At 38.0% G+C, this 17,031-nt stretch overlaps 1 protein-coding gene across 1 annotated transcript in view; it reads left to right on the top strand.

Annotated features, from left to right (window-relative positions):
* The window catches only part of LOC118339169 (nck-associated protein 5-like), a 32,332-nt gene extending 21,450 nt beyond the window's left edge, over positions 1 to 10,882 (top strand). Inside the window, exons 7-9 of the mRNA XM_035676728.1 lie at positions 2,399 to 2,791; positions 6,213 to 6,308; positions 7,795 to 10,882. Of these exons, the coding sequence (XP_035532621.1) occupies positions 2,399 to 2,791; positions 6,213 to 6,308; positions 7,795 to 7,796 (491 nt within the window). The 3' untranslated portion in view covers positions 7,797 to 10,882. The remainder of the gene's footprint in view (positions 1 to 2,398; positions 2,792 to 6,212; positions 6,309 to 7,794) is intronic.
* The last annotated feature ends 6,149 nt before the right edge of the window (positions 10,883 to 17,031 follow it).

Here is a 17,031-nt window from a genome sequence, read left to right as displayed (position 1 = left end):
GCTGTGAGCTGAATTATACCGTCCAGACTTGGCATAAACTTGTTGGGCCTCATGTAGAGTTGACAGAGCAGTTTTCAAATTGATGTTTTAAAATAAGACAAACCAAAATAAGTTCTGTACAGATCAACAAACATTCAAATAATGTCTATAGTATTAGATTATACTAAGAAACTACAATTGTACAGGTTTTGGCTGTGGATTTGGAATCATCAATCTTCACTATTCTTTGGTGAAGTTATTTCTTATTAAATCAGACTTCTTATTCTAAAGGCCAACTGATTAAATTGCACTGTGCACAGATCTTATGTGTAAATTACATATTATGTGCACCCCTGTGAGTTCCCAAATTGGAGAAATTTCTATTTTATATTTTTTGGTTCCATGATGGCACCCCCTGGCTGTGCAATAAGATCAGAAGAAGAACATAGAAGATAATCAGAATGTAATTGGTTCTGCATCTACTTAGAAAGGGATTTCTTTTCATATCAAACAGCAACATCAACACTATTATTACATTATACAAATAGTATCCTATGTTTTAAAAAGAAGGAAAATCATCACTCCAGTGTCCTCTTGTGACATCGAGCAGTTACTGACTGAGCTTGGTACAATCAAGAGGAGATGTGAGAAGGATAAAAACCTTACCGTCCATGTTAAAGGCTTGTTGAAACCAATCAATTCTCAGCCTCTGTGATTCTGCCTTTCTAGGGAAGACTGTGTCACAGCGGTTCTTGTTAACTTCCAACTTAAGACCAAACTAATCAATAATGTCTCTGCTCTATGTCTTCTCAATTCAATTATTTCTTCTTGTTTACAACAAGGTAAAAATAACCATTTTCATCTCAGGCAATGCTTCACTAACAGATAGAGACACTTACGGCTAATTCTTAATTAGCACTAGTCATATGTTGACTGTTAACTGTAATGGATGTTAGTCAAGTTGCCAGGACGTCTCTGTAACTCATGCTTTAAATAACATTGAGATGTTTTCAATGCTGTGTACATTTGAACCTAACCTGTAATTTGACGTGAGTAGTTAGTATGATGTGAAAGGTAAAACGGCTACTATAATACTGCAATGTTTCTCTGTTTTCCCAAGACTGAATTTCCATGCCAACAAATAGCTTCAACTTTATTTGTAAATTTTTACCCTTACCCTATTCACATTTTCATATTTGTTAGCATAGCATGACTTGTAATGTGACAAATCCGAAAAACTCAATTGATTTGAGCACTCTAGCTTCAAAACGAAATAAGGAAAAAGTGAAGAAAAATGAGCTTGTAGAAACCTAGAAGAGGGGTGTGAAGTCTCATGTGTGCATGCCTTAATTAATAAAGGGGGAGCAGCTGTTGCTTTTGCTCCGGCGTGTGATTGCCTACAGGTTCCTGCTACGGGGTACATATTAAACTGCGAGCCATGGCAACAGCTTGAGGATATCTTTTCTTATTTTGATTTTATGCTGCTGTGACACGCCTTATTTTTTAGATAGTGTACTGGAAGATTTGTTTTGAAAGATAGATGATTCCCTGATCCAAATCTAAATGATACAAACTCATTTGAAATGCAAAAAAACAGAGGTGTAACAACTGTGATATAATATGTAATTCTGGAAGCACAATGTCAGACTTTCGATTAAACAATGCAAATTATGCATCTTTAATCTTAAAATTGAGAAACAACACAGTTATGTTTGACATATTGAAAATAAAATACACACATTTGGAGTGTATTTAAATATCATTTCATATGCCATTCCGTACATTTCATATTCACAGTGTGATCAATGCATGCTAGTCGTCACACACCCATTAAACAGCATCTGTAATGAAAAGCAGTGGTTCAAGTGGGCTTGATTTGCATTGGGCGAGTCATTCTCTGTAGCAGGGCTACATGTATGGTGTAATTAGCTAAGCAAATCATTACCCTGCCACACATTCAAGTGTAATAAGATTGTACTGAACCACCATTTTTCAACTTGGCTTTTAAGAGGAAACCATTGCCAAGTTTAAGATTGAGTGAAAAAAAGAGAACAGACAAACCATCTGTTGCATGTCTTCTATGAAAGGACCAAAACACAACAATAGGATCGGCTGCTCACAGCCCAAAGCAACAGCAAGGATAATGCCGCAGGAATAACATGGAAAAAATTAATTATTGATTGGTAAAGCTGCCCTCATTTGAGCTTTTTCACTGATTCACATCTTCAGTTATCATTTCTAGCACAGAATGAGAGGCAGTTTGTTCTCCAAGTGGAACAGCTTTACACAGACTTTACATATATTTAAAAGGTTTCTTTAGCACCACTTCAACCATGGTAACCCTGTTGTTTCATTCCTGTTGTGCTCCCTCTCTCTCCCGCTACCCTGAGCCACTTCAACTGTTCTCCCTGTGCCGCAGGCTTCGGCTGCAAGATGCGAACGTTGGACAGTGGAATCGGGACCATCCCCCTTCCTGAATCCTGTTCCTTCTTCTCCTCCATCCTGCACCTCCTCCCCAAATCCACATCAACCCCAGAACAGTCCCTCAGTCCTCCTAGTGTCCCTGGTTCCTCCAGCGAGGACGTGTCTCCTTCCCCATTACCCCGGTGGAGAATACCCTCCAGCTTTAAGGACAGCAGCCATGCAGGGATGCCAAGCTCCCTGTCTGACTCCTCCATGACCCATATCCAGTCAGTGCCTTTCCCCACTGTGGCCTTCCTCCAGCCCATCCAACCCCAGTCTCAGCCCATTGTGACCTCTGCCAGTAGGCCTATGTGTGATTCCCAGAGCAGGCTACCCAGACCACCACAAGGTACAGTAACGCCACAAAAGTCAGCAAGAAGCAGGACTGCGGAAGTAGTGCAGAAGATTCTTGTAGGGTTTTCTTCTTTTTGTGCTGTGGATTCATCTGGTCTCATGCAGGAGCATTTTCATATTTTATGTAAAGGTCTCTTACTTTTTCTGCAAGGTTTGCTTGTAGAAGTGGGATTCAGCTAACACTCTTAACTGCACAAACTTGTCAATTCCATCTGTTCATGAGTAGGCATAATCAGCACCCCAAGGCTACCTGTTCCGCTCCATTTATAAGCAAGCTTCATTCACAAAAATGCCACCCAAGAGTAAATATAAAAATGTCATACTATGGAGCATCAAGATCTGCTTTTGGAAATCAGCATTTAACAGTTGTTGGCCATGGTTGTCAGCGTTGTGTCATTGCAGCACCAGAAATGTTGTGACAGAAAAAAAGCAAGAATTGTTTGACATGAGGTTAGATGCCAAAAAATGTTTTGCTTAAATAAAGTGGTCCATTACTTCAACTTAGACTTAGTCTAGGGATGTGATAGTCACGGAGATGGATGAGTGAAGCGTTCAGTTATAAAGACCTTGAGCTAGCAAACCTTAGGGGTCAAGTCGAAAAATTATTTTTGTTCAACCAGCAGCGAATCTTCCAAATTATTCTGTTGATCCATGTCTTCTGTCTGCCTTGAAATACAGGATTATATAAGCAACATCAACATTTAAATCTAATGTTTCTGCAGACTGCACAACCCGCTGTGCATACCTTCCAGGGAAGAAGAAGAGCACAGCAGAGCGGTGCAGTCAGTGGAAATATTGGATTTTAACATTGGCTTCGCCCTGAGCAAACATCATATAATTCAAGGCAGATAGTAGACGTCTATGAGATCACTAAAATACCTTTGAAAATGCAACCCGCTGCTGGATATCAGGTAAAAATATAACATTTTGAATTTTATCCAAAGGTTTGCAAAGCGAACGGAGTCATGAATCGATGTACAGAGTGCGTCACAAATCACAGCTAACCCTGGCAGCTGGTGGAGTGGGAGGATGTTTCTAGTGGCTACTGAACTGTGTAGGTAGTCAGGCCATAATACTTAGTTGAAGTAAATTATTTTACTTGATTTTGGTAACTCCAAATTCCTTCAGATTATAATTATATAGCATTATAATTCCTAAATCTGTACACACTTTTTTAATGTTCTCACTCGTCGTACATGCCACTTAAAAACAATTTAATTTGAGTGGTTCTTGCATGAGGCCAATTGTGTTGAGACTCTGTTACATCAGGGTTTAAAAAAAAAGGCAATTTATAGGCTGATGCAGATACACAGGGGCTATCCAGATTGTTTTGACTGGGGTGGTGTGAAGTATGTACAGTCATTCCCAACTTTTACAATTCCAATACTGTTTACGGATGTTAGTATGCAGAAATATTTAAATACGCTACACTACATTTATATTACATGCAAAAAAACTGCATGGTCAGAGGTCAAGGGATCCTTTTAAAAATGGCCATGCCAGTTTGTCCATCACCAAAATTTTGCCTAACTTTGGAGCATTATTTTGCCTTCCCAACATGCTAGCATGACTTGGTACCATGGTACCGATGGATGTGCTTAGTCATCGTGTTTCATATGATATCACTATCTTTACTCCAGCTTTAAAAGTTTGCTCCAGCCTCTTATACACAGTGTGAGTGAATAAAAACTTTTAAAAAAGTGAGCAATGTCAAAGTAGGGTTTTGCTGGGTGTATTTGTGCTGCTTCTAAAACTGCTCCGGAAGTGGAGTTTACTAACCAAATAAATGGAAAGCTCCTCCACTAAACTCCTGCGCTCATCTCATAGACCAAAATTGAAAGTTAGGATAAAGAAATGTAATCTTTACAAATAAACAGCCAGTTTTGATTTAAGAAATTGTGCTCTACGCTATAGAACAGGCTGTAAACCTTTCTGCCATCTGTTGTAGCTCCTTTAAAAAAGGATGTCTCCAATGGAAGTTCTGCTTGGGTAACTCATTATTCATTTATCTATTCTAAGGAGCACTTCAAAGCCACATTCTCACATGAGGAAATGCATTTCATGAAGATTCATTCCTGTCATGTCCACTGCTTTAGTTTCACAAGTGTGCCAGGGAATTTGAAAGAGCAAATATCTATATATAACTACATATAATAGACTACTGAAAGCAGCAGTGATTATAATGTGTCATCACGACACTGATAGCTTTCATGCAGGAGGACACATTGTGGACATCGTCTGCTCAATATGTTAATCAGACAGCATGTGTCACAGAAAAACACTCATTTTCTCTGTCAAGATAAAAGATGCATTTTGTGTGTTTGTGGCTTTTAATGGGTCATGTTTTCACAGTGAAGCCCCAAGGGTTCTCCACCACACAAACAATATGTAGCCTGTTTGCACCTGCTCAGTTTAAGAAGGGGGGGATTTAGAAGTGCATGTGGCCACAGCATAGTTCAACTCATTCTGTGGCTGTAATAGGAAAGATTAACCTTTTGCTAAACCCCCTTGGTTATTGTTGCCTGTCAAGCTTTGCAGTTTGCAGTGATAATGCTGGCAGATTTACCACTCACAATTTTAAACAATTGGTCCTTGATTTCAAAAAGAGGCAGACAAAAACAGGCTTCTCATTTTAGCCTGCAAAGCTAACTGACAACCGTTTGTGGCAGATTTTATTACCCCTAGCTAATTAGCTTATTAGTTATTTTATTATACTTAATAACTTTCACTTCTGATGTGTTTGTCAGATGTAAAGCTAGCTAATGAGATGCTAACATTAGCCTAAACTCTAATATTGTAGCCTTGAGGACCAGCTCTCACAAAATGGGGAAATACTGCACAGTGCATGTGGAATGAAGCTTTTCTCTAACCCCACAAATAGCTTATAAAATGCTCCTTGGCCTAATAATAACTCACGGTTGCTAAGGAGCCGGGCACACTAACGTTTGCAACTTACATTAGAGCAGATAAATTCAGTTAAATTAGAGACAGTGCAGATTGCTAAGATTACATCAGACTGAATGTTGGTGAAATGTATATTTAAATGTTTGTCTCCTGAGGGACATTTCCTTTTACAAACAGTGAATGTTTGATATAAGCAACCTAAACGGTCACTCCATATCTGGCAAACTAAAATCTAGCTTCATTCGCACAGTGTTTCAGTTGAGATCAGTTCCGATGGTTGCCACTTTAAAATGAGAATTATAGATTAATTATGTTTTAAGATGTTAGATCGCCTTCCACTTTGAATTCAGAATGATAATCTTGCTCTCTTTGAGGATGTCACATGTCACTCTGTCAGTGTCACTCTGTTCTCTGAACTCTTTGAGCATTTTACTCCTGCTTGAAAGGAGAGAGAATTAAATCTGGCTGCTGAGAAAACTTCTGAAATGAGTTTCATTTTGTGGTTTTTCCAGGTGGATTGGAACCAAAGAAGTTGACCTATATCAAATCGAAAACACGAACTACTCCGAGCCAACAGAAAGAACAGACAAGACTTCAGCTTGCCAACTGTAAGACGCAATGCCACAGGTTTATTTAAGAGACACATTTAGGAAAAACATCAGCTCAAAAACCATGTTATGTTCTGTGCAAATGTTTTTCACATTTATAGTCTGTGATTGCATTTTTCAGTGTTACAGTTCCTTCTTGCTACTATACTAAAAAAAATAATGAAATGATTTCTGGTGATCACCTCTGAAAGTCACAGTGACCCAACTTACCTCCTGAAAGGAAGAAAGTTCCTGATTCCAGACAAAATGAATTCACAAAAGTGTTGTTGTACCCTTAAAATGGATGATGTCCTGCCCCAGCCTTGGAGAATAGAAATAATAATGTAATCAAATTCACTTTACAGCTTAAAAACTCTCCAAATGTTAGGGTCAAAAGATATATTTTTTTTATTAAGAGTTTTATTTGCAAGTGTGTTATAAATTGAAAGGTTTTTCAACTTTTTAGTCACTTATTGCAAAGATGTCTTGTCAGACATATTCAAACTTTCTAAACTGTCACTACAAAGATGACAAAAACTACAACAATTTCACTTTTTCACATTGTAAGAACAGCACCGTTCGCCTCAAAAACTACACTTTCCCGTAAAACTCATTTCCATCCCCACTGAGCAGAAATAAGCTTAATGGTGGAAACTAAACACATGACTAACACAAGTTTCCCAAACATCATTTGCATCTTACTACAGTACATTAACGCTGGCATTTACACCGTGTGTGTGTGGGTGTGTGTGTGTAGGTGTGTGTGTATGTGTGTAGGTGTGTGTGTGTGTGTGATATGCCTGCAAGTTAAACAACCAGCCACAGGTTTGAGGCTGCTCACGAGCGTCACACAACATACTCATAAAGAGTATGTGTTGCCTTTGGGTCTAGAGATTAACACCTTTTTTTACTCACAGAAATACACTCATACAAAGGTTTAATGCTCTGTAGAACATTATAACGCACACATACTGTGAACTGTTTAAGTAGCTGATTCACAGTATGTAAGGAACAGCTTCACCATCAACATGCAGGGCAGCAGGTTTCTTCAAATATCATCTCCAGCCCATTTCAGTCAAATCACAAGTTGTCTATTTGCATTTAAACCACATTTCCTCGTGTAGAGCGACTGAAACTGATACATGTTAAATTTACCTTCAACAACACTTTGATACTATTGAAATCACCATAAACTGTAATTTAAGGTGCTCTGCAGTCAGCAGAAATAATTGCTGACTTTCCTTTGAATAAAATTGGTTGTGTATGTGCAGGAGAATTGTATTGCAATATGTGATGTAACCATTCCTGAGGAAGTAAACACACATAATAATACTGAAATTTGCTTCCTTCACCACCACTTATATATAAATATAAATATAATAGAAATAATACATTATATAAACACATTTTCTAACAGTACGTGTTACTTTTCCTTTAAATAACATATTTGTTTTTGGAAATTGTTTGCATGACTCCAGATCTCACTCTGCTCTATCTTCCATTTCAGAACTTATGAAGCTGAATGAATCAATCTGAAAGGAGGAATCAAGAAATCAGTTGGATTTATCACTCTTACACACACAAACACACACACACACACACACACACACACGGAGGATCCCTGAATCTCCCAGTTTGGACAATGAGTCTGTGTATCAGGATGAAAACGCTCAGAACTGGAAAACAAGTGAGCTTGGCATTGCAGGCTTCCACCTGTGCTCAGTGTAGTGTGGAGATACTGAGTAGCCTTTCAGATGTAGTAATGAACCTTCTGGCAGCCATTTTGGAGGTCTGGCATCAGCTGTGAGCAGATGAGTAAATGTTTAAATGTACAACAACTCTGCTGTCTCACAGGGCGGGAGTTAAACACACATGGTTATTTTTTTTGCTGTTTCTTCCCCCCTAGGAGAAGTACAATTTATGCAAACACATAAACAGTATTTGTTTTTTAATAGCAGGTTAGCTAATGTAGCACTTTCATGGCTACCTGGAACCATCAACATCTTATTAACATCTGAGTTGCACACAAGCTAGTACTTGGCTTGGTTTGAGCTAATATTATTGGCCAGGTTTCTTGGAACCAGTGTATTTGGACAAGAGTGTGGAGCTGATTGAGGTCGCCCTGGTAGCAACTGGTCAGTCACAAGCATACCCTGCTTTGTCTATTTTACTCTAAATGAGACCATAATTTACTAAATGAACAACATGTTGTATGTAAGAAGACTTGACACTAGCAACTGAGACCATAAACTCATTAGGAAAGTGTTTACTGAGTTATTAAGTCAAGTGTTTTGTCGAGACATTTTCTCATAGACTGGCCATAACAAAGAATGCAGGTTTAAGACTCTTCCACACTGGCTGCAGATTTCAGACCCAGAAGCTTCGTCCACTACTTAATATACAGGCTATGTGTACAACTAGTAATAGTACCGAGAAGAATTTAAGACAAGAAGACAATTTACAATTTACTGGGGTGCAGTGACCTGGATGCAAAAACTGAACTTACTAAATGGATCTAGTGTTCAGCCCCCATCATTAAAAATTCTATTTCTCACATTGCTCATTACTATGTGGACATTATCAAGGATTTTGTTTGCACACAGAAACACATTCAACCTATTTCCAACATTTTGTAACCTGTTGGTAAAAATAAATGCATTTACTAAGTTTGACCACTAGTAGATGGAAAAAATACATATCATTTTTTTTATTACATTTAAGCCAAAATAATAATATTAATATTCCCTATTCTTTTTCTTTCTTTTGGTCTCCACCACTTCTTTAACCTGCTAGCTGCTTTGACTGCATGAGCTTTGTCAATGAGTGCAATCAGTTAGCTTACAGTGGGTTTCTGTGGTGGCTCCAGTTCACCATCAGACCTCCATAATGGCACCAGTTGTGGTCACTTTTAGACACTGAGAGACCTCCACTAAAATCTTGCTGAACAAAGATTATTTAGCCACATTCCTTTGTATTTCCAGACATTTTATTAAATGTTTATGTGAAGATCTAATTCTGCTTGAGAGCTAATAAATATCTAAGCTAGAATAATTATGTCAGTGATATATTTTTGAGCAAACCATAAGAAGGTACCTTGAGAGTACAAACTATGACGTCCATCCTGAAGACTTTGATGTACAGCACTAACTACTGAATGCCATTCATGAGCTCTATACCTGACTGAGTAATGTGATTCTTTAAAGTGTGCACTATCTTGTTGGAAACCCTTTTTTTATTGTCACGTTGTTAAACTTGCATGCAGCCACCCTTGGACTTATTTTAACCAGAGAAATGCATCCCAAGAATCTGATATATGAAGACTTTCATCACAAGAGGTGGAAAATACTGATGTGTGAAAATTTAATGTGCACTTTTTCGGTCTTTTAAAAATACCATCCATGGTGACTGACTTCCACACCTGTTGTCATTTTAAAAAAGTGTTACATTTTGCAAGTCTCATCTTGTAATGAAACTCCTCATATGTGAACTGCATTTTGTACGTTTCCACAGTTATGACATCAAGACAAAGCAGTGAGTTTTGCATGTAACCTTAGTTATAAAGCACCTACTGTAGTAAGCACATTGTGGACATTGTTGTGCTAGCTCAGGGAAAATACCATTTATTGTCTCTGATAGATGCTGTGGATTTAATAAGTAAACCTCAACTTAAACATCTCATTGCAGTCAGTTAACGCACCAGATTTCACTGTAACGGTTTAATGATATTACCTGAACTCAATATTCTCCTCTTGTCAGTTTTTGTCTGTACATTTAACTGTAAGATATCGCACCACGGTTGCTCAGTTTCTCTCTCTATTATGTATGCTGTGTCCTTTATAGTAATGTTTTCGGTGTTTTTGAATGCATCCCAGCATATTTGACGGTTTTAGCTGCTTTGCGATGTTTCTCTCCCTCACACCTTTGTCAGCTCCCTCGCCTCTTGTGTGTAGATATTTGCCAAAATGCATATTGCCAAACACATCTCTGAGCTAAATCACATATACAGAAAATGAATGCAACTGAATCTACATATCAGACTTGTCATGGTGACTATAGCCATATTCTTTTGAAACACTAGAGACAGTTTACAGTTTCACGTGATGTAGAACTATGGAGCACTGTAATATTGCACAATATCATTAGTCATGTCATCTTACTGTATTTACCTCTTCTTTAAATCACTTGCTACATGTCTATGTTGAAGGTTATATCTGTCAAATTAAAGTCAGTGGAAACACACAGGTTTAATAAATGAAATATGTAGCGTACACAGGTAAGACAAGGTGATAATGGATCAGGGAACAGATTGGCTGTACTGATACGGGTAGATGGAGCATGGCGTCTGTGTTTTTAAAATGGCTCACATAATGAAGAGCGTCACTCTCACAAGAGTATTGTATTTTTTTAACATTTACTCTAATGCCCTGTATTTGTACTCAGCACTGATGAGTGTAATTTACCATTTATTGCACATATTGTTACTCACTATTGCAGTTATTCTCCTTCTAAATGTTTTTTTTTCAGAACCCGATAATAACAGTGATGTTCTTGTGTGACAGTCACCTTAGCAGTACGAATTGAGAATTGTATATTGCTGATATTCTTTGTTTTATGTAAAAGAAGAAAGAAAAAATAAACTATTTCAATACTTATACAGCAGTAAGGAGGTTGCCTTATGGTTTGTTGTATTCGACTGAATTAATGTGACTGTAAAAAAGCTCCATGTGGGGGAGACAGTTTTCCTCAGTTTGAGTGTCCACTTCAGACTGTCCAAATTTCTGTGCTTGCCAATATGAAAGATGGAAGCACTACAGAGCAGTGGGTCCACTTACTTTTCCAACTCTGCTACAACAATAAGTGTTGTATTTTTCATTAACTTCAAGGTAAACAATTCGCAGAATACCAACATGTCATGGGCACTGGACCAATGTTTGTCAAACTGGAAGCAAACTCCTGCTGGGCTGCCAACAGTGCTGTCAGATGGAAACTAATGGGAAAAAACCAACACGGAAGAAGAATGTTTATTCTAAAATTCACATGGATTGCAGGAATTGGTGTGAGGTGATTATAGTGAAGCAAAAACGATGAGTTGAAGAAGCATCTGTATAAGAATTCCCCTTCAACACTGGCAGGCGGGGGTCACGACTCCTGTCTTCTGGTTAGTGTTGACATTTTTATCATCTGTCCATAACGCCACCCCCCTATCCTCAAAGGAATAGTTTGACATTTTGGGAAATGCGCTTATTAATTTGTCGTCCGAGAGTTAGTTGAGAAGATCAAAACTGCTGTCATGTCCGTTATGTTTGATGTGAAGTGGGAGCCATGAAGATGATTAGCTTAGCTTAGGGGGTTGTGTATATTACAGGTTATTTCTTGGCCACTGTGACTAAATTAAAACCATAACTTGTTGTTCTTCCAGTTCAGTTTTTCATATAGATTGTACAAATTAAACAAACCAGATACAGACATTTCTTGTGTTGATAGACAGATTATAGACATTTAGACGGAGCCAGTATAGTTGTTTCCACCTGCTTCAAGTCTCTGTGCTACATTGCAAAAACGGCCTTTAAAACCAGATTATTTTTCTAATGCAAAACATGCTTGAAAAAGATTGTTTTTCTTTTCAGACAGAAAATAAAAGACTAATTTCCCAGAAACGAGGCTTATTTACTTTCTTGAGATTCCTTATTATAAGTGTAAGCTAAGCTAACCGTCTCCTGGCTCAGTGTCATATTCAACAAACAGATATGAGAGCGCTGTCATTGGTTTTATCTTCCCCTCAGCAGGAATAAGTGTAACTCCCAAAATGTCAAATTATCCCTTTTATTGAGGCTACAGTAAGTGGTTTTGGTTTGTCTTTTGTTAATCTGAATTATACTACAACAATATTTTGGTTGCTGTGTGCAGATATTGAAAAAATACCCTGAAAAATTCAGGCAGCCTGGATAACTTTATGCTTCCTCGAAAATGTGTTTTGCTAATGCGAAACTACTTACTTACTGCCCTTTATCCTTACTGGCATATATGGCAGCAACAAAGGATCTCCTGTCCTGTTTGATTATCCAGTGCAAAATATATGCATATAAACATAATTGATATGAGATAATATTGGCAGAAAAAAGCAGGGAACAAGCTCAAATAAAACTCCACAACTGCAGCCAAGGGAGCATTTCTCCCGCTCTGGGAAATTTGTGAGCATTCGGGGTCTCGGGCCATCTGGTCCAGTTTTATCTCTGAATGCAAAACTCCCTTGAGCTCTGCCTATGACAAACCCAGTACCTACAGGAACCAGTGCAGTGCTGTGACATTCTCAATTTGGGCACGGCTGGTAAACCAGGCAGAGTTTTCAGTATTATGCAATAGTGTGCTAATCTTCCCTTGACAATTATAGGTTTCTAAGATCTCAATTGCTGCACAGGGTAAAAACCAAACTACGTCTTATTCTAAGTGAGCCGATGGGCCTGATTGATGAGGTGAAAAGGTACAACTCTTCCGGTTATGTGCAGCTGAATCAGGTGCTTTTCAGAACAAGGACAAGGACAGCAGACTGTCCAAAGCCTGATTGATAATCTACAACGTGGCCAACAGAATATTTTAAGTGTAGCTGAATTTACAATAAAACATTTTATGCACATAAAATTGCAACTACAACACAATGCCACTAAACCCTACTGGACCTTTAACTATTGCTCTGAGCACAGGGTAATAACTGAAGGCAGATTATTTTTTCTCTCTAACAACTCAGATTCTCTTTCACCTGGACTGCTGTGGCTGAACAGAACAATGTTAAGAGATGTTTTAGTGGCAAAAATTAACTTGAACTATAAAACATAAGATTTGGCAAAGCGAAGGGGACATGTCACCCCCCCATCCCTGGTGGAACTTATGCCCTTGTCCTTGATGACAAACTTTTAAATACTGTCCTAAACTGCAAATCAGGTAAGCAAACAGCCTCTCAGGAAGTATGAAGGTTCCTGTAACCTTGTGCCGTTTTAGCTGTCAGAGTAAATGCTTTAAGTCCTGGAGTCTTACTGTCTTTAACATAATGACTCCCTTTTGATTTATAGACACTAATTTAATAACAAGGAAAGCATTATGATCCTTTTCCATAGACAAAAAAGTCTCATATTTCACTTATAAACTAAGCTCATTTTGGATATTTTGTCCAAAATGCTTCACTTCCTCTTTTAAGATGCAAGGCACATTATGTATGCAGGAGGCTTTTTTTCTGATCTGATGGTCAGTCATCCTTGATTAGTGTTGCTGTTTTAAAAAGCTCTATGCGTAATGCCTCCCAGTGTGCCATCAGTCATGTTATGACACTCAGAAGCTGCCATAGACAGAAACTCCACTGGTGCACATTTAAACTCTCCTAAATGCAGCGTTGCTCTCAGTGCAGATGCCTGACTAAGACTGTATTTCATTCTAATGCATAAAAAAATATAGTAAAACTCTCAAATTATGAATTTTAACCAGTCAGTTGGAACATTTTTCTCCCAAAATACTGAACCATCTTTTAATCATCTGACAGCTTCAATAGCTGCCCGTTATGTCTTTTACTTTCATACCAGCAAGGTTTCACTTTAATTATCTTCCTAGACATCTCATTTCAGAGCAAAACACTTGTTATAAATCTTCTCATTGCCCAAAATGTAATGTAAATGACCGTTAGCTAATTTAAAGTTCGACCAAAGTAGGTATTCATAACATTTAAGTGTGTCTTAATGTGTAATTATCCAAGTTCCAATTAAGCTGATTAGCACAGTAAATCACAAACAACTTCTCTGCAGCCCCTTGACGCAGCGCTGACACAGTGTTTCATCCGCTAATTAAAACAGGTTGATCATGACGACTCTGAATGAAACTATCAGAGTTTAGACAGAGGATTGAAACAGGCTCAAATCTGCCTTCCTTTGAGACCAGTAAACAATGACAAAGCATAACGTGACCCTCCTTTGCTTCAGATCAGCAGTTTGCCCTCACATTGGTTTGTTCTGCACTGAAATCCTCTTCTCTATGCAGCAGAGCGCCGGTAGGTGTATTGAGGCATATACAGTATAAATTAGTTTGAAGAACAGGTTGATATGGTGTCGGGATCGGCACTGAGGACCACAGTTATGAAGCAGGGTTGAGAAGAAATTGTTCAGCCAAGTTTCAGCCCTATATGAAATATTAGCCCACACTGTACAGCACTGAAGAGACTAATCCATCTTTTGAATTTGTGCAAGAGTATCCAACCAGTTTTTACCCCCCAAGTGTTGCAGACAGTGTTATTAGTTTTTGAAAAGCCTTTGAAAAGTGCCTCACTTAACACAGCCTTATCGCCGAGCTCTTTTGTGGCGGATTTCTGTGCCGTGCTGCCACACGCTGCACCAGACAGCAGTGTGTTTCTCTGTTTACCTTGAACTTATGATGTGTTTCACTGCCTGCAATATTTTCCCTGGGCACATGTTTTAAATCTTGTTTTATGATTTTGCTCATGTAAAAGTAGCCGTTAAGAGGTCCCACGATGAACCTTTGGTTTAATCATCCTGTGTTTATTTCCATTAAGAGCTCAGGACAAAAAAACAAACAAAAAACGTGTAAACAAGAAACTGCAATATTGTGCAATTTAGCAAAACCCAGGATTACGTACAGTGATGTTTTTAGATGTTTTGATTCTGACCCATGGTCCTTTTCTGTATGTCGTCCACTCTTTCTCTGCATAAAAAAAGCCCCCAAAAGGTATATAAAAGAATGAGACATAGAGGGAAAAGATTGTTTTTTTTTTTATTTATGGGCCATGGCAGTCGTTTATCATGGGGATAAAAATCATTCATCTTTGTTTTACACAAACTTCCCGCAGTTACTGAGTTCACTGTTTGGGTTCATTGTGCAGTTTTTAATATAATGTGAAATATCCATAAAATATGTCAATTAAGCAGGGGTCGTCAGTTTAATAAATGATAGAAACGGTGTCTCTTAATGAAAGAGATTGGGAACCACTGGGCCAAGGTGCAGTCTGAACAGCTGAATTTCAGGCAGCGATGGAAGAAGTGTAGAAAGTCTCCTGTCCTTGTGTCAATGGAGAGCTTGTTCCACTGTTGTGGATCCAAGACAGCAAACAATTGTGGTTTCATTGAACAGTAGCTGGACCCCAGTGAGGGAGTAGCTAGCCGATTGGCCTGAATGTATAATGGCCCAAGAATACACTACTTCCTGCATTAACACTGAATCTAAATCATGTTATTCGTATATTGGGTATTGGGCTTCATTTAAAGAATGATGCTGGTGATATTCTAGATTTTCTTTTCTTACCACAAATATGTCAACTAAAAAGTATTGTCTGTGTATCACAACCTAATATATCTTATTCCTTTGTGCCATAGAGCTCCAAAAACTAATTAAAAACACATCAATGAGCCACACTGTTGCACTGGGTGACATTTTCCTTCATCACCGTGAACACACACGCTATAGTTTATTTTTACTGAATCCCACATAAACCATCCTGCTGCTGTAACACTGGAGCACCGAATGTATTAATCCATAGCTGAAAATAGTCCCTAATTAATGCACTGTGTTCTCTCAAACAGCAACCTGCTGTTTGGAGAATTATTAGCCTCTGTTAAAAATGAAGCTATATATTTGTGACAGGTATTTAAAGATGATCTTCAGTCTAAACCGATGGGCTTAGGGCCACAGACAGGGACTGGCTCTCAGTAGCTTTTCAATGTGGAAAGGTAGTGAGAGACAGACTAACAGTTTTTTTGGACAATATATAAACATCATTGATTTTTTATGTGCTCCACAGAAAGTGTTTTATTTTATTATCTGGTTAAATAAAGGTTTAACTGTAGAATAGAATAGGTCAATAAATATAATCAATATTAACTTCTTGTCACAAAAGCATCACTGATATTGTTTTTAACTTTATCCTGTGTTGTACGAGCTTGGGAGCATCTCTAAGTTTGTTTGCTCCTTCTGATTCTCATAATAAAAGTAAAATAATACTTTAATAACAAAAGTAAAGAAGGTAGATGCTGTTGTATCTTTAATAGACTGCATATACTGAGTCAAAGGGGGAATAGAGATAAAAGTGAAGCACGGTAATAAAGTGATTTTCAGCACTGAGATTACTAAAACTCTGATTAGAGTCTTTGGAGGTCAAAGCATTAAATCTGTCCTGTCAGTTTATAGTCTAGTTAATGTAAAATTATGAGCTATAAATACAGCAAATAAAGATTCTGGATTTATTTAGCATTATAAGAAAGATTTAAGGTGGTCAGAAGACCAAAAATGAAGGCTTCTTAGACATTTAATCAGACTGATAGCATTATTTTATAGTTATGTGCCTTGTGTTTTATCTACTTTTGTGATTAGTTTTTTACTGTAAAGCACTTTGTAACTTTGTTCAGAAAGGTGGCATAAATAAAGTTTATGTTTCAGTTTATTAATATTTTGATATATTTTTTCCTTCTTTATGAAACTTTATTGATCCCCATGGTGAAATCAGTTCCTTGCAGCAGCAAATTGAATGAGATTCAACACGAAATTCATAAATATAAAATAAAATGCCCATTATAAATAAAAAGAATAACAGAATAAACCAGGTTGAACGTCCCTCGGCATCGTTGTCAAAACACTGACTTTCTAATCACGTGGTAGACATACAATCGCGCACAAGTGTGTGCGTGCGTCAGCGGCGGATAAGAGAGGTGAAGCATCGCAGGAGGTGTCAGGCTCACCATGCCCGGCTGCCAGC

The sequence above is a fragment of the Morone saxatilis genome, unplaced genomic scaffold (assembly GCF_004916995.1).
Source record: "Morone saxatilis isolate NCDOM2014 unplaced genomic scaffold, NCSU_SB_2.0 Contig5, whole genome shotgun sequence".
NCBI classification, from domain to species: Eukaryota; Metazoa; Chordata; class Actinopteri; family Moronidae; genus Morone; species Morone saxatilis.
The sequence above is the reverse complement of the archived record's forward strand: the minus strand, read 5'-3'. Positions and strand labels throughout refer to the sequence as shown.